Here is a 27826-nt window from a genome sequence, read left to right on the forward strand (position 1 = left end):
AATATGTTCCATTTGCGCTCACCAATTCAATTAAGGTAACAGTGCATATGCCTGGTGTGAACACAGGAAGTAGTGGAAAACTGTCTTCGGGGATGCTGATGGTGGGGTTCAAACACACCATCTACTGAATGAAAGCTTACAGTTTCAGAGTTCATACCAAGCAGCCAACTCACTCAGTAGCTTCCTCTTTCAATGCAGACCAGTCATTTTGTTTATACTACAGTATTATTTGTTCCCATTCGTGTTCCTATCTTCCTACATATAACTTAGAAGTTAAGGTAATTACTCACTCTGAGCGTGCTATCCCCAGCGGCAGTGACTCTCAAGAGGTCATCAGATGCATAGAAAGTCTCTGGATCTGTCATTGATCTGACGGTCATGAGCCGCTTGCGGTGTGTGCGCCTCATCAGGAGCAGTACTAGCATGCCCACCAGCCCTAGAGCAAGCACTGGACCAAGGATGGCGAACGTCAGCTTCACAATGTAACTTGTACTGTCCGGGATTGATGGCACCTCATCTGCAATTAATACATAACAAATATTACAATTTGCTTTACGTCACACAGATAGGCCTGATGGCAAAGATGGGATAGGAAAGGGCTAAGACTGCAAAGGAAGTGACCATGGCCTTAATAAAGATACAGCCCAAGCATTCGCCTGGTGTGAAAATGGGAATCCATGGAAAAAAAGTGTTCAGTGCTGCCAACAGTGGTGTTCAAACCCACTATCTACCGAATACAAGCTTGATAGCTATGTGACCCAAACCCCACAGCCACTTGCTTGGTCCACATGATAAATGCAGGATACAGAGATATGATTTATTAAAACCATGAACTTCCCATATATACAGGCTGCCAACAAAGGACAAAGTGTACAATAGGCAAATGAAAAATTTAAAGTTTATAGCTGATAACTAAAATGCATTCAGAGTAGACTGATTGAAGGCAGACTAAAAAAACAAAAAGTGAACTATAAATGATGTTCACAGATTGTAGATGTGAGATCACACTATTCGCATTGAACTGCGCATTACAGATATGACTAGGCCCGTAATCCTGTCCTTTGGTAAACTGAATTGTTTCCAGAACTTGATGAAGAAGGCTAGCACCGTACCACGAGCTCCTAGTATTAGCCCCTATTAGCTTGATTTCATCAAGATGGTATTATTTTCCTTCATAGTAAGGTATGGTCTTGAAAAATTACCAAACATTTATTCTGATAAAGGCAAAAAAATGAGATGGACCAAGAATTACATTATACATGGTTCTCTTACAGTGGCCAAATACATATTTTCTCAAGAAATTAAAACTACAAACTTCACCCTTCAACCTTTTTTAAATTCCAAAGAAGGTGGGAAATTTTTTACATATTAGGTGAACCTATTTTCAAGAGCTATTCGGCCTTAAAAGTTGCTACTATCAAGTTCTTTGTGCCTGTCCATTATTTAGTCATCAGTCAGGATCTGGTAGTCAAAATCTTCATCATCTTTATCCAGCCAGTCCCTGGTTGTAGCTCCAAATGCACCCTGGAAATCTGAATCTTCTATTCCTTCAAAATCAAACAAAAGATTATTCCATGTGTTTTAAATGGTCATAATTTTAACTTCACCTGCTGGCCTATTTGAAAATGGCACTCTTGAGGTTATAAGCTTTTAGTTTAATTTTCATTACAGTCTGTCTCTACTGTCTTTAACATTGAACACCAAACATTCCTCAAGTTGCTTGCATCTATCAAAGGCGCTTATGAGTAGGGATTACACCCTGGTCCATAGGCTAGATCAGCGAAGTCGTGTTTGGAGCAAGAAACACACTTACACAATCCATCATTAGACAGATCAGGGGGATGAGCAGGGGCAAGGCTTTCACATCTTCAGGTTTCAATTTTAACGCCTCAATTTGGAATTTCTGAACTTCAGGGATGAAGTGATTACTGAACCAGTAAGAGAATAACTGTGTGGTAACCATAGCCTTTTTGTTAGCTTTATAGACGAGTGGGAGATAATATGTATTTTTGATCGCCCTACGTTCTACAGATTTCCCAATAATGAGCAATTTTAAACGGCGTGAACCATCAGCATTAACAAAAAAAAAAGACCAAGGATTCGTTCCTTATTCACTTTACGTTCAGTGTTGAATGGTCTTTCCTGCTGGTCTGTGTATTGGCAGTGATGAACGTCCAAATATCTGTATTGTAGATCTGTGCCGAAGACAAACCTCTTCTAAACCAGTCTTTAATTCTTTACAAAATGGTTCAAAACTTGCAATGTCTGGATTAAAGTTCCACCACATACTTTTCTGTTAGAGATACTGTGCCGATTATGGAATCTAAACAGCCATCCAGCACTAGTCTTGAAACCTGTCTGGCTTAATTTATCTGTAAATCTTTCCGCTGCAGCCGGCAGTTAAATTCCTCTAACTAGGAACTCCGAAAGAGCATTGTTGTTTATACTAGGGGTACACAGAATCATCAATAGTGGTCTATTTAGGCCCATTCATCCATTTTTGTTTTCTGTCAACAAAAAATTATTCTTCTTGTTCTAGCACAAAGTCCAAAGTTTTACTGTAATATTTCTTAATATTGTAAAATATTGACTTACTGATGCCAAACTCTGTCACAGCACACTCATTTTGTCTTCTAAACTTAACGATTTATATTTATCCCTGACACTCATATTAGTTGGCCTACTGTATTGTAGTGAAGACATCAGTACATCACTTTCATACACTTTTAAGCAATCACAGCGACAGAATTTAACACAATGTAACTGTAACTTGTCAAGTGGGCTTCAGCAAGCAGACTGATCAGGTATTGACCTTTTGGCGTACTTATGACCAATAATGATACTCCTTATTGGCCACAGGTGGAAAGAGTGGGAAGGGACGGGGATGCAATGGACATTTTACAATAAATGACCTTAGCGCGAATTATGGCCAATACTGTATTGCAGTGTTTTACTTAGTGATGAAAACCAGTCTGAATTATCGAGAATTCTGAATTAGTGAGGGTTCACTGTATTTAATTATCCTCTTTCTTTGCCTCAACATTAAAATTTTCTTGGAATTAACATTGTAACTCACTTAAATGTTAGGTCAGATCCATGTGTGATGTTCATGTCAGGAAATATCATACAGCATGCCTGGCTTAAAGGTATAGTAAAACTTGACAAGTAATGAAGTTATTTACTGAAAGATTGTTTCTACAGGTAAGTAACTCAGAATGTTTCTTTTACAGTTTTTGCATGTTGGCAGTTTGCATAGCACATAACTTTGTTACAGAGGACAGCAGCCATGTGGACTTTGGAGCACAAGGTGTCCTGCGAGTTTCTCAAGTCTGTTATGGTTGTACAATATTGTTTTCAGTAGGAGTATCAACTATGGCCAGCTTATCCCATGTGCATTTCAATTAAGAAATGGGACAGAAGCCAGCGCAAAATGGGAAGAATCCTTTCAATGTCAGGCCACCACATCAAGTTCACCATTGAAGGATAAAGCAATAGGCCCATTCTTCTTCACACAGCCCACCATTAATGGAAGAAAACCTAGACATGTTGCAGTTGTACACAGTGTCACAACTTCCTTGTGGAGTGATCTTTGAATAAGTTGGTGTGTTGTGCCATTATGCGGAAATTTTAAGATATTTCCTGTACCCCGAGTTTCCTCACTGCTGGATTGGGAGAGGTAATTACCCAACTACTTGCTGTCCTAGAAGCCTGTAAGCTATACTGCCTGATTGTTTCCTATGAGGGATTGTAAAGAGTCCAGTCTACCAAACACCAATGCATGATATACCTGATCTGGGTCACTGCATTCATGCAGCTATCAACAATGTTATGCCTACAATTCTGTGACAGCGATGGAAAGAGACTGAATACAGGCTTGGCATCTGTCGGGCCTCTAATGGGGCGCATGTCGTGGTGTATTAGATTATGTAAAAAAACAATCTGAGTTATTCTACTTGTAGATACAAACTTCCAGTAAATGTTTTATTACATTTCACATTATTATATATTGTACCAGGAAGGCCTAGGTCCTGGTCCATATTAATTGAAAGAAATGTTATTTCCAGCATTAAAGATCCGACCGACGTACGAACATCCATGTAAAGAATGTTCCAGTATGTGCCAGACCCTACGAGTACGCTAGGCGGAGTCAAGTGACGTCACCTGTCGCTCGAAGCTCACCTCCCCTAGAGATATTTCTCGAAAGAATTTTTCTTTTAACAGCTTTTTAACACCTTAACCAATTTCAACGGGACAAACGCTGAATTATAGCAAACATCATAAAAGTTAATCCCTGTAAATTTCAAATTAATTCATCAAACGGTTGTTGAGTTATAACAATTTAAAGTCTCAACGAAATTACGTAATTACGGTCACATGGCCGAGGGAGAGCTGCCACCCCTCCCTGCGCTGGTATCTATATATGTCAAGGCCAGACAGCCCGCAAACCAGTGCAGTACAGTACAGTACAGTACCGTACAAGGACAAGCAGACAACTGTGTGAGTGAGATAGTGAAGAGACCGGCCCGCGTACAGTATGTTCGCGCAGTCACGGTAGAAGTACTTTCGTCGTATCTCCAGAACGCGAAATTCTATCACCGATAAAGGACGTCGCACTGCAGTTAGTATGTCGCGTCGCGATTACAATATAATCCTAAAAAGACATTTAAGACTGTAACACGAGTGAACTTATTGGAGTACAAATATTAACTATTTCATTACGTGTGGACTTAGGCAACGTCAAGTAACATTAAACTTCTACAGAGCCTAATATTTAAGAATCACCAGAACTTATTTTTTTCTCGAGTATTGCATTATATTTCTTTATTCACGTCACATCAATATAAGACTCACAGTAGTAATTTGAATGAAAAAGTAAGAACTTTTCTGAGTTAATATAACAGGATTAGCAGAAAATCTAACTTAATGACTGTGTTCATAGACTGTGCTTATCGACTTGCTTTCTTTTTTTTGCTCTTCAAGTGTGAACTGTGTGATTAAGAACGTTTCAATAACGACTGTAAATAGTATTTAGTACAGAAAGGACTGTGATTCTTCATACGCCATAAATAGTGTTCAACAGTGTAAGTGATAACCAGTCGCACTAAATGAATTTTCGTGTGCGAAACTCAACAGTTCCAGCTGTCATCACCTCATCGGGAACGTCAACATCGCCGATCCTGATTCTACATGGAACATTCCAGATGTCCATCTTTCGACATTTGGTAACAACAGTTCTTGTCATAAGTGAGTAACAAACTGACTAAACTTTTTCATTTATTTTGAACAGTGAAACTTCAGTGTCGCGTGTGAACAATTTCCATAATTTCTCAAAAGTGATAAATTTAATTTCAATTTCATTTCTCGTAGAAAGACTGTAGGATTTCAAGTGTGCTGTATAACAAGATTGACGAACTGAGAACTGAAAACTTTTAATAATTTCTCATATCCATTTACCATTATAAAAGTGTGCTTAGGTTTAAAAAGACTTTAGGTGGAAATTCACACATATGAAAGACTTTGAAACCAATGATATTTATGCCATTTTTTTTCAAGAAGATTATTTTCAACATTTAATTTCAATATAAATTTTGAGTCAACAATCATACCGCAGGGTAAGAAATTAATAAATTGTTTTTAAAAAAAAAATTATTTACCATCTATTATTCGCTCTGCGAGACTATCCTTCTCTGTATCGGCTCCAAAACCCAGTTCCACTCCCTGAGGTCCTACTCATGCCCTTTGCCCACAACTTTTCCTGGTACAGAGAGGATAGTATAATAATAGATGGCGCCCCAACTTCAAGGGCACGATTTTGGAGCCATACTATAATAATAGATGACATCGCAATTTCAAGGACTCGATTTTGAAGCCGTGCTATAATAATAAATGATGCACTTGCAATAATCGCAACATTCAGGGTTCGATTCAAGTCATTATATTTTGAGCACAGGATTTGACTGCAAAGAACTTGTTGTATTTGACTTATTCGAATATTCCGGAAACATGGATAACTTACTTGCAGCAATCGAAGCTCTCAGGCTTAGCATTAATGATCAGAATGCCAAGATTGATAAGTCTAATAACCAGATAACACAACTACAGTCACAAATGGTACAGTCTAATAACCTATTGCAGGCTCAAATGGTAGAGTCTAATTCCCAATTACAGGCTCAACTTCAACAACAAATGCAGGCACAAAATACTCAACTTCAAGCGCAGTTAACTGAGTCAAATAGTAAGGTTGAAGACTTAACTTCTAAAATTGACAAGACCTTGGATACTAAGTTTGCTGAAGCGGATAAAGTCATTAATAAAAGACTCACTGAATCTAGTGCCCTTATCGAGCAACGATTCCGTGAAGCTGGAACTCGCCTCGAAAAGAAACTTACTGATTCTAGTGCACAAGTCGAAGCTACATTGAAAAACATGCGGGATCAGTTTGTTGAAAATTTAGAGTCTATTAAGGAAGAAATAAAGACAGAAGTCGTCAAGTCTTTAGACAAAGATCTTCGAAATGTTCTTCCTTCCGTCCAAGCATTTTCCACTGAACTTAAAGATTTACGGACTGAATTTCAAGAATCCCATGGTAACATCTCACAAACTCAAGCAAAGTTAGCTCAGGTGCAGGAAACCTTGCGAGATGCATTAAAGAGCGACGTGGGTAAATTACGAAGCGAGATAGGATTAATTAAGAGCACGCAAGGAGAACTCGACAGGCGTATTACAGGACAGCTAGATAGCACGCATACCCAGATAGCTGCTTTCTGTAAAGACGTACAAGTCATTAAAACTGACTTGAGAAATGAAATAAAAAGTTTAGACACCTCAATTAATTCTAAAATTAAAAATTTGTCCGAAGAAATGAATCAAATTAAACTTAAAGAACATACAACTGACGTCACAATTCCTGGTTCGTCGAGGGAAATACACAATACAACAACCCTTATTAAAGTACCAGATGACAAACCAGTCAAATTTTCAGGACGTGATGAATACACTGCTCGAGAATTTTTGTTAAATGTCGACGATTACCTGGAGGAAAATAGGGTAGAGGACGATAGGAAACTTAGAGTAGTATCCAAACTTCTAGAAGGACGAGCCTTATCATGGTTCATAGCTTTTAAGAGCAACTTTAAAAACTATGACGACTTTAAACAGGCACTTCTTAAACGCTTTTGGGATTCAGAAAGACAGCACCTTGTAAAGATGCAACTCTACTCTAGCAAATACAATACTTCAGTCAATACTTCCCGATATTCAGATTACTGTCTAATGCAATTAAAGAAGCTCCAGTTTTTAGATCCACCTTTGCCAGATATTGAACTTATTCAGATCTTGACACTTCAATATCCGCCTCATGTGCAAGAAATACTAGTCGCTGCCAACATTAAAACATTGGAGCATTTTGACGCTACTTTGCGTAGGTTAGATACGGCTAATACCCAATCTAGTCCGAAAACTAACAGGAGTCGAGAAGTAAATACAAATTCTGCGGAAATAAAACCGCCGGAGAGAGAGGAACCCAGGACACGTGAAGAAGGCAGATTAAGCCCTACTAACCCAACCAGATTCCGGAATTTTAGACGTCAGAGGAATCAGGATAGACACCCTTACCAACCTAGGAATTCATGGAGACAGCGCGAAAGCACTCCTGAAGGAAATCGTGAGGCCAGACGACGAGAACTCGAAAGTAGATGGAAGGACACACGGGAATACATCAGGGAGAGAAACCGTAATCCTGATGAACCTGGAGCCACATCCCTGGAATACCAACGTCAATTCGGACCAAGAGAACAAAGATCACCTGATCCTGACTCAACAGGCGCTATAAAAAAAAAAAAACGCCGATCTCGCAATAAGGAGATTGACTACCGAACACGATGAGGTCGAAACGTCAAATTATTGTACTGCTGTTATCAATTACTGGCATATTGACGATTCCGAATTACTATTCGAAGACGCACAAACACTAAGGCCAATTATTACACGTTCATTACCTGTCATAACAGTACGCACAGGCAACCTACAGGTGATTACGCTCATCGATTCTGGAGCGCAAGCTTCTTTAATTTCTGATAAGCTTGTAGACTCGCTTAAAGATCAGAACAATGTTTTGTTATTACCTGCAGTTCAAATTAAAGTAAGAGGGATAGTTCCTGATAAGATTGTTAAATGTAAATCCCAGGCATTTTTAGAGTTTGAAATTAACAGTCAGATGTTCGAACACATATTTTTGGTAGTATCACGTCTTAACTTCAACTTAATACTTGGATCAGATTTTATGATCAAATACAAAGGAACCATTGACTATGATGCCAACCTCGTAAGATTACAGAATAATTCCGTAGAACTACAGCTGGTAGGACGAGGTGACCTGGAAGTTCAAGAGAAGGGAGCCCGTTTTGAAGCAGCCGGTGGTGACATTATTAAGCCCGCTGTGAGCGAGGTTGCGCCAGCCGTAGCAGAAAGTAGAAAGGGTGACCAAAGTGAGGACGATGCAGAGTCCATATTCAATGAGAACTCCATTATAGGTCCGGATTATATAATGTCAATAGCCAGTGTGGTTGAAGACCCGGAAATTAAATTAAAATTGGAGGAGGCTAAAAATGACGTTCTACAGAAATTTGCATGTGTATTCGATGATAAGCCTGGAGAGATAGCTGACTACGAATATCACCTTGATGTAAATGACTTGTCTCCTTATCAGAAGAAACCATATCCCGTACCCGAGAAATATCGAGAAGAAGTTCGTAACTTAATTCATAAAATGACAGATGATGGGATAATTTCGCCTTGCGTAACTAAATCCATTGGCCATAGTGCGTAAGCCTGTATTTATAACTCAGCCAATTTAAAACAATATGTACCACAGGAAGAGTAAAGCCTGGAAAAGAAAATCCTGCGTATTTTCTTTTCGTCCAACCAAGGGGAAGATGTACCAGGAAGGCCTAGGTCCTGGTCCATATTAATTGAAAGAAATGTTATTTCCAGCATTAAAGATCCGACCGACGTACGAACATCCATGTAAAGAATGTTCCAGTATGTGCCAGACCCTACGAGTACGCTAGGCGGAGTCAAGTGACGTCACCTGTCGCTCGAAGCTCACCTCCCCTAGAGATATTTCTCGAAAGAATTTTTCTTTTAACAGCTTTTTAACACCTTAACCAATTTCAACGGGACAAACGCTGAATTATAGCAAACATCATAAAAGTTAATCCCTGTAAATTTCAAATTAATTCATCAAACGGTTGTTGAGTTATAACAATTTAAAGTCTCAACGAAATTACGTAATTACGGTCACATGGCCGAGGGAGAGCTGCCACCCCTCCCTGCGCTGGTATCTATATATGTCAAGGCTAGACAGCCCGCAAACCAGTGCAGTACAGTACAGTACAGTACCGTACAAGGACAAGCAGACAACTGTGTGAGTGAGATAGTGAAGAGACCGGCCCGCGTACAGTATGTTCGCGCAGTCACGGTAGAAGTACTTTCGTCGTATCTCCAGAACGCGAAATTCTATCACCGATAAAGGACGTCGCACTGCAGTTAGTATGTCGCGTCGCGATTACAATATAATCCTAAAAAGACATTTAAGACTGTAACACGAGTGAACTTATTGGAGTACAAATATTAACTATTTCATTACGTGTGGACTTAGGCAACGTCAAGTAACATTAAACTTCTACAGAGCCTAATATTTAAGAATCACCAGAACTTATTTTTTTCTCGAGTATTGCATTATATTTCTTTATTCACGTCACATCAATATAAGACTCACAGTAGTAATTTGAATGAAAAAGTAAGAACTTTTCTGAGTTAATATAACAGGATTAGCAGAAAATCTAACTTAATGACTGTGTTCATAGACTGTGCTTATCGACTTGCTTTCTTTTTTTTGCTCTTCAAGTGTGAACTGTGTGATTAAGAACGTTTCAATAACGACTGTAAATAGTATTTAGTACAGAAAGGACTGTGATTCTTCATACGCCATAAATAGTGTTCAACAGTGTAAGTGATAACCAGTCGCACTAAATGAATTTTCGTGTGCGAAACTCAACAGTTCCAGCTGTCATCACCTCATCGGGAACGTCAACATCGCCGATCCTGATTCTACATGGAACATTCCAGATGTCCATCTTTCGACATTTGGTAACAACAGTTCTTGTCATAAGTGAGTAACAAACTGACTAAACTTTTTCATTTATTTTGAACAGTGAAACTTCAGTGTCGCGTGTGAACAATTTCCATAATTTCTCAAAAGTGATAAATTTAATTTCAATTTCATTTCTCGTAGAAAGACTGTAGGATTTCAAGTGTGCTGTATAACAAGATTGACGAACTGAGAACTGAAAACTTTTAATAATTTCTCATATCCATTTACCATTATAAAAGTGTGCTTAGGTTTAAAAAGACTTTAGGTGGAAATTCACACATATGAAAGACTTTGAAACCAATGATATTTATGCCATTTTTTTTCAAGAAGATTATTTTCAACATTTAATTTCAATATAAATTTTGAGTCAACAATCATACCGCAGGGTGAGAAATTAATAAATTGTTTTTTTAAAAAAAATTATTTACCATCTATTATTCGCTCTGCGAGACTATCCTTCTCTGTATCGGCTCCAAAACCCAGTTCCACTCCCTGAGGTCCTACTCATGCCCTTTGCCCACAACTTTTCCTGGTACAATATAGACTGTTATGCCCTTCAGCATTCAGTCCACAAGTCTCCATGAATTTACTACCACCTCCACAATTCTTTATTTGTAACTAGCTATGTGCCCTCGTTTTGTTAAATACCTCTTATCTTTAAATCATTAAAAACTATGTGTAACCATTATTCTCTTGGTCTCCCTCGCCTTCTCCTATCCTCCATAATCGAGTCCATTATTCTCTTAGTTAACCTATCCTCCTCCATTCACCTCAGCTGAACCCCAACCACCAAAGCTAGTTAATGGATACAGCTTCATCCATTGAGTTCATTCCTATCTTAGCCTTTACCTCCTCATTCCAAGTACCCTCCTGCCCTTGTTCCCACTTGTTTGTACCAGCAACCATTCTCGCTACTTTCATGTCAGTTACTCCTAACTTATAAGATATGCTGAGTCCACTTAGCTTTCACTCCCATACAGCAAAGCTGGTCTGAAAACAGATTGGTGTAAAGATAGTTTACTTCTTTCTTGCAGCATACTGTTGATCGCAACTGTGATCTCACTGCATTAGCTTGCTGCACCTTCATACAATCTTCAGTCTCATTTACTATACTACTACCCTGGGATAATACACATCCCAAATACTTGAATTATCTCCTTGTTTCAGTTTTGCATTCCCAACCAGATATTCAATTCTCTTAGGTCTCTTCCTTATGGCATCATTTTAGTCTTGGAAAGGCTAATTTTCATGTCATACTCATTGTTTTAGAGTATGGGGGCGACATGAAAGGATCTAGTGATCAGTAGTCCTTCCAACATGACACTTTTTTTTACCAGTGTCATCAGTATGAACAAAGCAAAGTTTTCTAATTTCATTACTTGTTACATCAGTTCACTTCAAGTTCTTAGGGGATATTTTGCAATTTGCTATTTATTTACTTACTTAGAAACTTACACTCATTGCACCTATTTTCAACTTCCAAGACATCAGATTGCAGGCTTTCAGCAAGGCCTGCCATTAAGACCAAGTCACCAGCATAGGCCAAACTAACTGCTTACTACATTTCTACCTAACTGAATTCCTGCCTACCACTTTAAACCTTTCAGTAGATGATCCACGTGAACTATGAACAACAACAGTGAAAGATTAAAGTTTTGTCTAACCCCTGTAAGTACCTTACCAAAATGTTATTCTACAATAAATTCTCACACCAGCCCAACTGTCAACATAAATGCCTTTGAATGATTTTAATAATCTAACCTTTAAAAAAAAAAAAAAGATATTTGTTCGTGGCATCGACCTATGAAGATCTTTTGCCACATAATCTAACCTTAATCCCATAATTCCCCAGTACTCTGTCATATGCCCTCTCTAGATCTACGAAACATACGCATACCAGTTTATTCTCTTGTAGCATTTTTTAATTACCTGTGCATACTGAATATCTTATCTTGTCAGCCCCTTGTGTTCTGAACCCACATTGGTTTTCATCCAACTTACTTTCAACCACCGAGTGCACCCTCTCTTTTCAAATGCCTCTGAACGCCTGCCTGGTGTACTGATCAACGAAATACCTCGACAGTTGTTGCAATCCTTCCTGTATCCTTGCTTATAGATGGGCACAATTACAGCTTTCATCCAATCAGAAGGCACCTAACTAATGTTCCATGTTAAACTTGTAACTCTTTGAAGCCATTTCATCCCTGCCTTCCCACTATATTTCACCATACCATGTCTAATTTCTCTTCTACTTTATAACAATGGAGCTTATTTACAAACCTCTCCACTTCCTCAAATGTAATTTCACTGACATCACTCTACTCCTCCCCACGAGCTTGGTTGTTTGCGACGCCAACAGAAATATTTTCTTATACGTTCAGAAGAAAGCTTTTAAAATATTCCTTCCACTTCTATTCCAAAACAACTGGTATCCTGACTCTCAAGACCACTTAATAGGCCACTCAGCCATTCCCCATGGTTCATGAACCAGGATGAGACAACAGTAACCCATAGCACGAACCACTTCATATGATTAAATTTCATTTTATTACACACACACTGTATTAATCAATATTATTAAATATAATTGTATTATATAGACCTGAACGATGGACTGAGAAAAGTGATCCTATGCAGTCATAAAACAAGAAGGAGAATACATTTAAGCTGGACGCTCTAAACCACAGCTGTTGTTACATGCTAATGCCAGTACACATTTGACCAGCAAGTAGCAATAAAAAAAATTAAAAAAATTAAAAAATGTAGAACAATACTTGTTTTACAAACCATAGCCAAATGCTACAGCATGAGAAGCATAACACCTAACTGACTGGATGTTCATCACACTACACAAACCCTGTGACTGGATATAATCTGAGCAACTTAATGTTAAAAGCGCATGCATAGAAACAAATGAGCCTAGCTTCACTAAACCTTATACTGAACAATTGTGATGAAATTCCGGGTCTTACTAATGTCACTGAAATTTATTTTAGCTCATCGTTTTGGAATATATTGGGGGTTTCTGTGAGAGGATCAAGTGATCAGTCCTTCCAACATGATATTCTTTTTACCGGTGCCATCAGTATGAACAAAGCAAAGTTTTCTTTTTTTTTGCTAGGGGCTTTACGTTGCACCGACACAGATAGGTCTTTTGGCGACGATGGGATAGGAAAGGCCTAGGAGTTGGAAGGAAGCGTCCGTGGCCTTAATTAAGGTACAGCCCCAGCATTTGCCTGGTGTGAAAATGGGAAACCACGGAAAACCATCTTCAGGGCTGCCGATAGTGGGATTCGAACCTACTATCTCCCGGATGCAAGCTCACAGCCGCGCGCCTCTACGCGCATGGCCAACTCGCCCGGTGCAAAGTTTTCTGATGCCATTACTGGTTACCTTAGTTCACTTCAAGTTCTTTTATGTGATGAAGCAGTTTGCCGGGGATACAAGTTTGCTCAGCATAAGTTCAAGGAAATCATCACCAACCTCATTCCTTAGAAGAAAGGATTGAGAAGGGAGAGATTATTTATTTATTTACTTACTTATACTCACAATGTCACTCTAGCCTCGTTCCCTACCAGCACAACTTAATGCTGTTTTGAAAGGCTTGTATATTCATTATCACTTTTTCGTCCAAAAAGCTTTCAAAATCTATCTTGTGTTCTTCCGTATCATTTGGGCATTCTGAATACTTCTGAATGAGGTAAGGGAGTATCGAACCCATAGTGATAAGCATCAATACACAAGCCATAGTCAGTCATCGGACCAATGGTTTCTTGTTTTGCTAGTGGCTTTACGTTGCACCGACACAGATAGGTCTTATGGCGACGATGGGATAGGAAAGGCCAAGGAGTTGGAAGGAAGCGCCCGGGGTCTTAATTAAGGTACAGCCCCCAGCATTTACCTGGTGTGAAAATGGGAAACCATGGAAAAACATCTTCAGGGCTGCCAGCAGTGGGATTCGAACCCACTATTTCCTGGAAGCAAGTCACAGCCGCGCGCCCCTAACCGCACGGCCAACACGCTCGGACAGGCCAATGTACTCTTTCCCCCGCCAAGTTGGTTCATGCTTAAGCAATATCTGTTTGAGTGGAAAGTGCATTCATTCAGTATCTGTAAGCTCACAAGACGAGTAGAAGCCACACAGCCTAACAACATATACACTGTAAGTCTTTACCTACACAGAGTTTTCAGTTACACAAGTCCTTTAAACAGCCCACAAATAGTTGTGTGTGTATTCATTTTAGATTTAAGAAGATCATGCATAAAATGAACAGCTTCGCCATATAAAAATGAGACGAAGAATGGCTCCACAGTGTTGCATGCAGAATAATATAGGCCCATTTTAGTTTTTGCAGCCTAGAGAAAATATAATTTTAACACTGGATTTTTTTTCTTTACGTCTCACTGACGCAGATAGGTCTTATGGCGACGAAACACTGGATTTTAATGTCAATGTTTCAAATATTAGCTCCAAGTTATATGTACAGTTTTTATAATACCACGGACAGTATGTCACCATGTTAACGGATTATTTTTGTAGAGTACCGGTATGAGGGATTTTAAGGAAGATCACAAGAATTCTTCTCTTCGAAGAAGAATAGGCAAGTTTTTAGACCATAACAAAGCGGAACTGTTGCAATATTGTACAAGTTTTTAGCGTGAGCGATTATTTTAGTGCAAATAGAGTGTTTTAGGATCAAGTCTTATGGATTTTGGAAATTTTTTGAAGATCGCTGCCTTTCAACCAAGGCTCCGGGTTCGAATCCCGGCCAGGTCAGGGATTTTTACCTTGATCTGAGGGCTGGTTTGAGGTCCACTCAGCCTACGTGATTAGAATGGAGGAGCTATCTGATGGTGAGATAGCGGCCCCGATCTAGAAAGCCAAGAACAACAGCCGAGAGGATTCGTCCTGCTAATCACAGGCCTTCAGGCTGAGCAACAGTCGCTTGGCACATAAGGCCATTCAGGGCTGTTGTACCATGGGGTTAGGGTTATTAATAATTTTCCCTTGAATTTGTATGTATTAAAAACAACCACTTTATTGCATTAATATGGCTGTTATGTTAGTTTTATGCCAATTGGCAGGTCCTGTAAGACTTTGGGAAAAACCACACAGTCAGTGTTTTTGAGGATATAAAAAGGAGGGTGGAGAGTGAGTGTCTGCCATTACCCACTACAATGACAACTGCCCAACTCGATTAGGACTGGCAGTAGGCAAGGGGGTCGGCCATTACAATGAAACTCCCCAACTTTGTCCTGACAGGAGAAACTATATTTAATAACCTCCCCGTCGTGTTTCTTGCGTAATGCTAAGAGCCATGCAATGTAATAAAATTATAACAGTGGGGAATTACCCACACATGCGACTGATAAGTTCACCTGCATACACCCCAGCGTCAGTGGGTAGTGTCCGACACATCCCACTCTGATGAGTCTAGTGTCAGACCTAAGACGAAACGCTGGTTAATAGAGCAAACGCCTGAAAAGCCTTACATCTGATAAGTTACATCCGATATGATGTGTTACATCCCTTGTATTTTCAACGAAAAATATTCATTGCTCATATTTTCACGGAAGTTATTTATATAAATTTCAAACGCACAGTTATCGATAAAGATGGCAGCACGATAATTGAACCCTTGTTCGTTGTTGATCTCTTCCCTGGGGTTGGAATGCGGAACGAACAGCCACATCCGTCAAGAGGGTGGTGCAAACCGAAATCCTTTAAGTTATTGCGTGTGGCCGGGATTTACTTGTTATTTCGTGAAATACTGGATTTCTTGCTTATGAGCGGTTCTTTTCTTGTACTATAAATGATGATACATGACAAATGTGTGTTGTTGTATTATAAATAATTTAGTTTTGTGTGCTTGTAGTGTAAATACCAAACAAAGAAAATGAGGGAAGGATGTGATTTTGAAATGACATCACACTGATCAGAGAGTAGTTCGTTAGACATGGATGTAGGAGCACCAGGGTCACACGTTTCTACCGCGCAATCCAAACTAAATTCTTCTAACCCATGTGTAATCGAACGATTATTAAGGGAAACATTTAATATGCTTTCTTTTAAGGAGAAAAGCAGAATTATAATTGAAGGACAACCGCGTCCAACCCTGAATGTAACTACTGAACTTAAGTCGTGTGTTCGTCATTTCAAGAGATATATTTATGAAACAGACCACTGGATTGCTGGATGTGAGATTTTAAATAAAATCTGTTGACCCCGTTTGTTGTTTTCTCTTGAGAAATGTGTTTGGAACGACGGTCTGTTTGCGTTGATGTTTTGTTTTTTTCTTTTCGGTTACATCCCCTAAACCAGAAGCCAGGAGTCGCCACTGAATCTTAATTGCATCGTGTACACTACTTCACCTAGAATTTTGTATAAAATGTGGTATTCTGTAGCAAAGCATGGGTACATCAGCTAGTTTTATCATAAAATAGTACATTAGTCATAAAAGTGATTGGAATTAATAAATCTCATTGTTTTTAAGGAATTTAAGTGTTGAATTTTTCGTGCCGGTGAGTGTATTTACCAGATGATGTATTAGTAGTTGAATCATAGCTGAGAAGTGTTGTAATGAATATGGAAATTTTCTCCCGGAATTGAAGTGTTTATTGTAGAGACATTTCTGAATCAAAAGAGGGGGAGGAGAGAGTATTCATACTGGTAAAAGAAGATTTTGTAAGCTATGAATAAGTTTAAGGATGAAAAACATGAAATTCTAGGCATAAGGCTCATCCCTAAAGAAAATACGTAACTTTATGCTTTTGGGGTGTACAGACCAGGAAGAGGTGATGCTAACATGGAATTATTTTGATAAGATAATCAGCCATGTGGGAAATGACATAGAAAGGAAAGTGATTGTATTGGGTGATCTCAATTTACCAAATGTTAACTGGGAAGGTAATGGTGAATGACATAAAACATGACCAATAAATGGTAAATAACTTGATCTGGGAAGGTCAGCTGAATCAGAAAGTATTGGAACTAGAGTGGAGAATATTTTAGACGTGGTATTGAAATGAAATGGCGTATGGCTTTTAGTGCTGGGAGTGTCAGAAGACATGTTCGGCTCGCCAGGTGCAAGTCTTTTGATTTGACTCCCGTAGGCAACCTGCACGTCGTGGTGAGGATGACGATGACACAAACACCCAGCCCCCATGCCAGCAGAATAAACCAATGGTGGTTAAAATTCCTGACCCTGCTGGGAATTGAACCCCGTACCCCTGTGACCAAAGGCCAGCACGCTAACCAGACGTGGTACTGATGGTGATGATGATGATCATCATCATTTCTTCGCTCCAGCAAGCCGGGTGCGGTTGTGTACGAGCCTCCTCCTCCAGTTTGTTCTATCCATCCACAGACGCTGCTCATATATGCGACACCAGTTCACATCTCTAATTTCAAGGTCCTTCATTATCTGTTTTTCCCAAACATCACAAGGTCTTCCTCTTGGTCTCTTCCAAGGAACATTGTGGTCGAAGTATGTGCGAGGAGTCCTGTGAGGGTTCCTTCTTTTCATGTGACCATACCATTGCAATCTCTTCACTTCTAGAGCCTCCAGCAAGCTTCTTTACAATCCAAGCTCTTGTCGGATATCCACATTCCTTATTTTATCCATTTTTGTTTTTTGTAGACAAGAACGGAGGAACTTCATTTCTGTTGCCTGAAGACAACTCTTTGCTAGTCCAGTAAGTGTTGCTGCTTCCAGGCCATACATCAATATAGGTACTAGATATATTTTGTACAAGCTGATCTTGGAAACTAACGGAAATGTTTCATCCCAAAGTATTTGACGTACAGCGTGATAGAATTTGGAAGCTTTCTGTATTCTGTTACTAATCTCTTGATGTATAGTATTGTCTGATGACAGAACACTACCTAAATACTGGAAGTTGTCTACAATATCCATCACCTCATCTCCAATTCTTAGATGAACAGTTGGAGAGTTTCTACTCATCACCAAGCCAACTGTCTTTGTTTTGCTGATTTTGAGACCTAAGGTTGTAAAAGCTTCATGCCAGAGATCTAGTCTAGTTTGCACTTCCGCTTCTGTCTCACCCTATACCATTACATCATCAGCAAAAACCAGGGCATTAGTTGCTGGATCCATTCTCTTAACCGCTTTTAAAACATCATCCATTATGATTATGAAGAGAAGTGGTGAAAGACAACTTCCTTGCTGGACTCCACTCTTCGTTTCAAACCAACCTGACCTTCCATCCTGGACCTGGACACAACACTTGGTTTCACCTTATAATCGGTGTACTCGTGCTATGATGACATCGGGCAATTTCTTATGTCTCAAACATTCCCATATATGCCTGCGTGGTACATGGTCATATGCTTTCTCGATGTACAGAAAAACAGTCATAAGTGTTTTATGTGGTAGTGACAAAAACAGATAAGCTTTATAGACAAAATGAAGTGACAGATGGTATAAGAGATCATGAAGCTGTTTTTAACGTAGTTAACATAAAGTGACAGACAGGAAAGTAAGTTCAGTGGAAAATGGTTTAAAAAAAATTAAAGCAGTTAATGGGTTGGTATATGGTTCATGTTTGTGGGTTACTGTAGTCACGTCCTAGTTCGTAAACCATGGGCAATGGCTGAGTGGCCTAGTAAGTGGTCCTGAGAGTCGGGATACCAGTTGCTATGGAATGGGAGTGGGCATCTCGGACATATTCTGAGTCATGGCCCTCCTTGTGCTCAGGCGGCTAGGACTATACAATTCACCGGTGGTCCATAACCCGTTAGAGGAGAGATCCTCACTTGGACTATGTGCAAGTAGGGTAGCATCCTGCTTCATGAATTTAATGAGCTCAGAACATTTTAAGCAAGCCTCGGACCTATGGGAGTAACGGAGTCCCACTCCCATTTGACAGGCGAGGGACTCCTTGGAAACAACTTGGCGAACAAAATGGAATTCGATGGGGAGCTATCAATATTAATGGGGCTTATGGAAGAAAGAAAGAAAGTAGAACTGGCTGAGTCAGCAAAGAGGATGCATTTGGATGTGCTAGGAGTAAGTGATATTCGGGTAAGGGGAGATAACGAGGAGAGATAGGAGATTATAAAGTGTACTTGACGGGTGTTAGAAAGGGAAGGGCGGAGTCTGGGATAGGGCTCTTTATCAGGAATACCATTGCACGCAACATAGTTTCTGTTAGGCACGTAAATGAGCGAATGATGTGGGTAGATTTGTCAGTGGGAGGAATTAGGACAAGAATTGTGTCCGTGTATTCACCATGTGAGGGTGCAGATGAGGATGAAGTTGACAACTTTTATGAAGCATTGAGTGACATCGTGGTCAGGGTCAACAGCAAGGATAGAATAGTGCTAATGGGCGATTTCAATGCGAGAGTTGGGAATAGAACTGAAGGATACGAAAGGGTGATTGGTAAATGTGGGGAAACGTTTGCTGGACTTCTGTGCTAGTATGGGTTTAGCAGTTACGAATACTTTCTTCAAGCATAAGGCTATTCACCGCTACACATGGGAGGCTAGGGGTACCAGATCCATAATAGACTATATCTTAACAGATTTCGAATTCAGGAAATCTGTTAGGAATGTACGAGTTTTCCAGGGATTTTTTGATGATACAGACCACTATCTGATCTGTAGTGAACTATCTCTAGGCCTAGGGTAGAGAAAGTGAAATCTGTCTGCAAACGAATAAGGGTATAAAATCTCCAGGACGAGGAAATTAGACAGAAGTACATGGATATGATTAGTGAGAAGTTTCGAACAGTAGACAGTAAGGAGGTTCAGGATATAGAAAGTGGATGGGTGGCATATAGGGATGTTGTAGTAGAAACAGCAAAGGAATGCCTAGGAACAACTGTGTGTAAAGATGGGAAGAGGCGAACATCTTGGTGGAATGATGAAGAGAGAGCAGCTTGTAAATGTAAAAAGAAGGCTTATCAGAAATGGCTCCAAACAAGGGCCGAGGCAGACAGGGATTTGTACGTAGATGAAAGAAACAGAGCGAAACAAATAGTTGTTGAATCCAAAAAGAAGTCATGGGAAGATTTTGGTAACCTGGAAAGGCTAGGTCAAGCAGCAGGGAAACCTTTCTGGACAGTACAGTAATAAATATTCTTAGGAAGGGAGGGAAAAAGGAAATGAACAGTGTTTTGAGTAATTCAGGTGAACTCATAATAGATCATAGGGAATCACTGGAGAGGTGGAGGGAATATTTTGAACATCATCTCAATGTAAAAGGAAATCACCCTGGTGGTGTTGCGAACAGCCAAGCTCATGGGGAGGAGGAAAATGATGTTGGTGAAATTATGCTTGAGGAAGTGGAAAGGATGGTAAATAAACTCCATTGTCATAAAGCAGACCTGAAATGGTGAAGTATAGTGGGAAGGCAGGGATGAAATGGCTTCATAGAGAAGTAAAATTAGCATGGAGTGTTGGTAAGGTACCTTCAGATTGGACAAAAGCAGTAATTGCACCTATCTATAAGTAAGGGAACAGGAAGGATTGCAACAACTATTGAGGTATCTCATTGATTAGTATACCAGGGAAAGTATTCACTGGCATCTTGGAAGGGAGGGTGCGATCAATCGTTGAGAGGAAATTGGATGAAACCCAGTGTGGTTTCAGACCACAGAGAGGCTGTCAGGATCAGATTTTCAGTATGCGCCAGGTAATTGAAAAATGCTATGAGAGGAATAGGCAGTTGTGTTTATGTTTCGTAGATCTAGAGAAAGCATATGACAGGGTACCGAGGGAAATGATGTTCGCCATACTGGGGGACTATGGAATTAAAGGTAGATTACTAAAATCAATTAAAGGTATTTATGTTGACAATTGGGCTTCAGTGAGAATTGATGATAGAATGAGTTCTTGGTTCAGGGTACTTACAGGGGTTAGACAAGACTGTAATCTTTCACCTTTGCTGTTCGTAGTTTAAATGGATCATCTGCTGAAAGATATAAAATGGCAGGGAGGGATTCAGTTACGTGGAAATGTAATAAGCAGTCTGGCCTATGCCGACGACTTGGTCTTAATGGCAGATTGTGCCGAAAGCCTGCAGTCTAATATCTTGGAACTTGAAAATAGGTGCAATGAGTATGGTATGAAAATTAGCCTCTCGAAGACTAAATTGATGACAATAGGTAAGAAATTCAAGAGAACTGAATGTCAGATTGGTGATACAAAGCTAGAACAGGTCGATAATTTCAAGTATTTAGGTTGTGTGTTCTCCCAGGATGGTAATATAGTAAGTGAGATTGAATCAAGTTGTTGTAAAGCTAATGCAGTGAGCTCGCAGTTGCGATCAGCAGTATTCTGTAAGAAGGAAGTCAGCTCCCAGACGAAACTATCTTTATATCGGTCTGTTTTCAGTCCAACTTTACTTTACGGGAGCGAAAGCTGGGTGGACTCAGGATATCTTATTCATAAGTTAGAAGTAACAGACATGAAAGTAGCAAGAATGATTGCTGGTACAAACAGGTGGGAACAATGGCAGGAGGGTACTTGGAATGAGGATATAAAGGTTAATTTAGGAATGAACTCGATGGATGAAGCTGTACGCATAAACTGGCTTTGGTGGTGGGGTCATGTGAGGCGAATGGAGGAGGATAGGTTACCTAGAAGAATAATGGTCTCTGCTTTGGAGGGTAAGAGAAGTAGAGGGAGAACAATACAATGATGGTTAGATTCGGTTTCTAATGATTTAAAGATAAGAGGTATAGAACTAAATGAGGCCACAACAGTAGTTGCAAATCGAGGATTGTGGCGACGTTTAGTAAATTCACAGAGGCTTGCAGACTGAACGCTGAAAGGCACAACAGTCTATAATGATAATGTATGTATGTATGTATATGTATGGGTTGGTATTTTTTAAATTCAATTTGCTTTATAATACCAATATAAATGGTCTGTTATTGGACATGATAAATTTTCCAGCTAATTCATTCCTGGTTACCAGTGTTTCGCCCCAGTGTGCTAAGATGTGCTCTTCAGGTGGTAAATAGCACACTCACCAAGTTGCATAGCTAGTGCATACCGTGGAGACCACAGCGTAGGTTACTTGGAGCCACCAGCAGTGCCAATGCACTTTGAGAGAGTTTGTTTTATTACCAAAAATTAATGCCTGCCTGGCCATGAGATGATATAGATGTTGATTCCAATAGGGAACCTGAAATATTTCTCCCGAATGAGTAAATTACCAATATAAATGGTCCGTTATTGGACATTATAAATTTTCCAGCTAACTCATTCCTGGTTGCCAGCGTTTCACCCCAGTGTGCTAAGTTGGGCTCTTCAGTTGGTAAATAGCATACCCACCAAGACGCATGGCTAGTGCATACCGTGGAGGCCACTGCGTAGGCTAATTATATTGGTATTATAAATTTGCTCATTTGGGACGAATATTTTAGTTCCCTATTGGAATCAACATCTATATCATCCCATGGCCAGGCAGGCATCAATTTTTGGTAATGAGAAAAGGTCTCTCAAAGTGCACTCGCAATGCCGGTGGCTCCAAGTAGCCTGCGCAGTGGTCTCCACGGTATGCACTAGCCATGCGTCTTGGTGGGTGTGCTATTTACCAACTGAAGAGCCCAACTTAGCACACTGGGGTGAAACGCAGGCAACCAGGAATGAGTAAGGTGGAAAATTTATAATGTCCAATAACGGATCATTTATATTGCTATTATAAATTTACTCATTCGGGACAAATATTTCAGGTTCCCTATTGGAATCAACATCTATATCACATAATTTGCTTTATGTCGCACTGAGACAAATAGGTCTTATGGTGATGATCAGATAGGATGCGAAACCGCAGAAAACCATCTTCAGGGGTGCCAACAGTGTGATTCGAACCCACTATCTTCCGAATGCAAGCTGATAGGCTCCTTGACCCAAACTGCACGGCCACATGCTCGGTGGGATGACTTTAAAACAATTGTTGACAAGTGTGAAAAAAACAAAAACAAAACAAACAACACAGGTATGTACCTTTAACCCTTTCCGCTCGTGTGTCGACCTGAGGTCGACAGCCGTCACTTAGCGTTGTAGCTCGTGTGTCGACCCTGAGTCGACACAATGTTTCGCCGCTCATTGCTAGGTTACCTGGCAAGCCAGGATTTTTGTACTTCGTTTCGTAAGTGCTGGCCCCTTCCGGAAACCGAAAGAAACAAAATACGGGTGTTTTAGTTTCTCTTTGCTCGGCAAAATTGCTCTGTTTCCTTGACAATGGAAAGCAGTCGCGTGAAGCAACATGGCGGCGCACAGTCTGACCGAAGCTGAGATTCTTGCGTCTATTTCGGCTGATTTTGTTGATAGTGACCATGAAAGTGACGAAAATTTTGAATCTGGCGATGAAAGTGATATATCCATTAGTGATTCAAGTGATGATATCGATATCAGTGTCGAAGGAAATCATAGAGGAGGCGGTAGTATTATGACTCGTCCTGGTCCCAGTCATACAGTGCTGACTTCAAATATACCTTGGAGATCGTGGAGAACTGGTGATGCAGGATTACCCAAATTTCCTTTCCGGTTAGTGAGTGGATTCATAACGTGTGGCAATAGACCTAAAATAGAACTAGAGTACTCGCAGCTATTTTTTACTGATCAGTTGCTAACCTCTATTGTCCATGAGACGAACAAATTTGCCGAAATGAAAATACAGCAAAATACTCCACTTCAGAAGAGATCTATCTGGTTTTCTTGGAAAGCTGTGACTTTAGAAGAGCTGAAGGCATTTATTGGTTATATTATCAACATGGGGATGAACAGTAAGGCAGAAATGCAGGATTATTTTAGTGACGACTGGATGGATAAGCAGGTGTTCTACAAAGATGTGTTCTCTAGAGACAGATTTCTACAGATATTCTGGAATCTCCATCTTTCTTCCCCTGATGCTGATAGGGCAGGCCCACAATCTAGAGGTTCGAAGGTCAGAAATATAGTGCCGTACCTGGACACGAAATTCAGGGAACACTTCATTCCAGGAAAGAATCTGAGTGTTGATGAAAGCACTGTAGGCTTCAAGGGTCGTGTCGTGTTCAAGTGTTACAATAAGCAGAAACCAACAAAGTGGGGACTCCGTATTTATGTACTGTCAGACTCGAGTACCGGATACGTATGTGCTATTGAACCATATTATGGTTCAATAACCACACAATCACTTGTTAGGCAAGATTTACCCTTCACTTGCAGGATAGTTATTCATTTGGTTACAAAAGTTCTGCAAGCCACCAACGAAACTGGGTTTCATGTCTTTACGGACCGGTTCTATACCAGTCACGACCTTGCAGCTGAGCTATTGAAACTAAAGGTCCATATTACAGGCACTGTAATGGTAAATAGGAGAGGTCTGTCATTACAAGTGAGAAAAGCCGCAACAAAGAGAATGAAACAACATAACATTATTGCACTCCGAACAGATAATACTTCTTGCTTGGTTTGGAAGGACAAGCGAATTATTGCTATGCTGTCTACTTTCTATGACGATTCCACTCAGCCTGTGCAAAGAATAAGACGTCAAGGTGCCGAGGAAATTGTAGAGAAACCTACAGTCGTATGTGCTTATAATCAATACATGGGGGGCGTTGATCTTTCTGACCACTATGCTAGCTATTACCCATTCACACGTAAATCAGTGAAGTGGTGGAGAAAAATGTTCTTCTGGCTTCTGGAGATCACAATAGTGAATGCCTTCCTACTCTTCAAAGAAGGTAACAATGGAATCACCCATCTGAAGTTCAGGAAAAACTTGGTAAGACAACTTGTAGGAAATGTGCGGAATACACAGAGCAGGAAAAGGGGAAGACCTTCCTCAACGGATGAAGAAGTGAGGCTGAATGGCAAGCTACACCTGCTGTACCCCCATCCTGAAGGAAAAACTAAAGATTGCAAGGTTTGCAGTGACAGGAAAGTTGTTGGAGGGAGGAGAGAGACAGTCCACTTCTGTAAAACCTGTGAGAAGCAACCAGGGCTCCATTCAGGCATTTGCTTTGAACGCTTCCACACACTCAAGGCATACCGTTAAGAAAGTGAAAAACATTATTTTGTGCATTGTAAATACCATAAATTAATTCAATTTGTAGTTCCTTCCTGTATATATTGTTACAACCAGTACTTAATACAAGGTTTAAAAAAATGAAGAATGCTGACAGAAATAAATATGAGTGGGGAGAAATCAGGACTTACAAATAATTCGAGTGGAAAGGGTTAAAGGTAGTAAGGAATGGTAAAGACCCACTATACCAGAAGTGCAGGTTAGAAAGAAAAGAAATACTGTTAGAGTTAGGAGTAGTTGAGGAAGTAAGGAGAGATTCATGAATTTTCCCAGAAAACTGAATTCATTAAAAGCTAAGGATTCAGTAACATCATCTAACTCGAAATTGTTGGAACGCAGAAAACAGACTCCGAATTTTGTGATTTCAAATTTTATTTTTTTTTTGCTAGGGGCTTTAGGTCGCACCGACACAGATAGGTCTTATGGCGACGATGATTTCAAATTAACTGCTACCAACTTGTAATTTGGAAATGCCAACTTTTGCTGCATCACAAAATATTCTAAGATCCATGAATGCATGCTGTTTGTGCTTACACAAAGATCCTGGTAGTTCAGTATTTTAATTCATTTGTTGGCCCTATTTCTTTGGTTTATTGAGATTTACTTTACGTTACCTTCTTAAGTATACGTAAATTATTACTTGCGTGTTCCTTGTTTAGACTCTTTCTTTAAACATCCGTTTAGGAGTAGCACTTGACGACACTACTTGCTCCGCGGTTTAAATTTTACTGCAGTGCTGGCTGCTTGCTAAACATGTTTTCCCTCTGCTTTGGAGACCTCTTTCTACATCAAACTTTTTTGTCAACAGCAACTTCATTTCTTATTGATTATGATGACATAACGTTTTCTTCCGCGATTACTTTTCTTTTTCCTCGTCTCTGATTGGCTATATTATTTAATATTAATTACGTTTTTCATCTATTATTTATTGAATATCTAATTTGGATATTCTTTCAAGGCTTATATTAGAACTTCTTAACTTAATCTGTTCTATTTCTGGTAGGTAATGTTTAGCTCAGTTTCTTCCAGCCCTACTTCTTTTGGTGTTCTCCGGCACATCTTTCTCAAATAAAAAGAGCTTGCGTCTTGCTTCAACTCATTTGTATCTGAACTGAACTGGTCTTGCCCAGTTCCTATCAGATCTGTCCTGACTCATCTTGTACCTGGTTACATCAGATCTACGGAGCTCGCTACCTTGGCTGGCTGTTTCTTTAAGAGGTTCTTGGACTTGACCAGCAGCATGTGATTTAAACTTCTACTAGTTCCTGCACTCTATTCTTTGATAGACATATTGACCTCTACAACTTTGTACAAGTCAAGGCTAACCTGCCTGCTGTCACCAAGGACATTGCACAGCAACTTACATGGAAAAAGGAGCACGTTGCACTTCCACATCTACTAGATGGGTTTGACAAATGTTTGTTAAAGTTTTAATCAAGCAAAGACAAATCATGTAAAATTATATTAACCTTGATGGTTCAAGTAAATTTTTAATAGATTGCTCTGCAATCTTTGTTTTGGCATTTTGCTGTTTGTTTTCATATTTATTCAAGGTTTAAAACGCATAACTATTACATTCAAGTATTCATTTTTAAAATTTTGCAACTAATGTTGCCATTTGTAATTATTATAACCTCCAGTCAAGGTTCCTAAATGTAACTGTAATTTCAAGTCCAGGTTTTGTAGTCAAGCTCGTGACTTCTATTTTAATTCTTATAAGCCTAATATTTGCCTATTTAAAGTTAATTTGCAGTGTTGCTGCTTTCGTGTTTCAATGCCAGGCTTCTGACTTATGATTTAAATGTAAGTATAATTTCAAGTCCAGGTTTTGTAGTCAAGTTCCTGGCTTCTATTGCAATTCTTATGAGCCTAACTTTGGCCCATTTAAAGTTAGGGGCCGAAGACCTTAGATGTTAGGCCCCTTTAGACAACAAGCATCATCATTCAAAGATAATCCACAGCGTTGCAGTTTTCAATGTCAGGCCTTGACCTTAATCACCTAATTCTTGTCCATTAGTTGGTGGCCTTTGGCTTAAGACAAAACGAACCCGTTTAACTTAATGGTTGCAGTTGTATTATTAATAAATTTAATAAATGTCAAAGAATTGTTAAATCTGTGGTTCCGACATCACATCAAACTCTTCCATTCTACAAACCTTCACTTACTTTACAGTGGACCTCCATTCTTTACTCAAGGGCTTTTGGACCCAACCTATTCCAAAATCCTTCCACATGCAACCACTTTGATTCACAGTTTAATGCTGAGGAAGAAACTACATTTCCAACATGTATCTAACAAGGTGCATTTGGATAACTGCACTTGGATAAATTAGAAGACAATGAATGCCTTACACTGACGGACATAACCTCGCACCCACATGATTCAAAGACAAGGGAAAATCTATGAATGATGCAATATAGAGTAAGTACAATAATCCAATGAATAAAGCATTTGCACAGGGCAGCAAACAGGACTGTCCAATGGGAAACACATGGCATAACAAAACAAACAAGGAAACAAACTAAAAAAAACTGACATATATTCAACATGAATATCAAGAATAATAAATACCTTTGTACAGCACCTAAAAAACACACAAATCTTTATTGGTCCAGTCGTTCTTTT

General features: G+C 39.6%; 1 protein-coding gene across 1 annotated transcript in view; it reads right to left on the reverse strand.

Moving 5' to 3' along the window:
- Positions 1 to 27826, reverse strand: part of sax (saxophone) — a 118515-nt gene that overhangs the window by 67121 nt on the left and 23568 nt on the right. The window contains exon 4 of the mRNA XM_067149267.2: positions 291 to 517. Coding sequence (XP_067005368.2) covers positions 291 to 517 — 227 coding nt within the window. The remainder of the gene's footprint in view (positions 1 to 290; positions 518 to 27826) is intronic.

The sequence above is a fragment of the Anabrus simplex genome, chromosome 6 (assembly GCF_040414725.1).
Source record: "Anabrus simplex isolate iqAnaSimp1 chromosome 6, ASM4041472v1, whole genome shotgun sequence".
Lineage (NCBI taxonomy): Eukaryota > Metazoa > Arthropoda > Insecta > Orthoptera > Tettigoniidae > Anabrus > Anabrus simplex.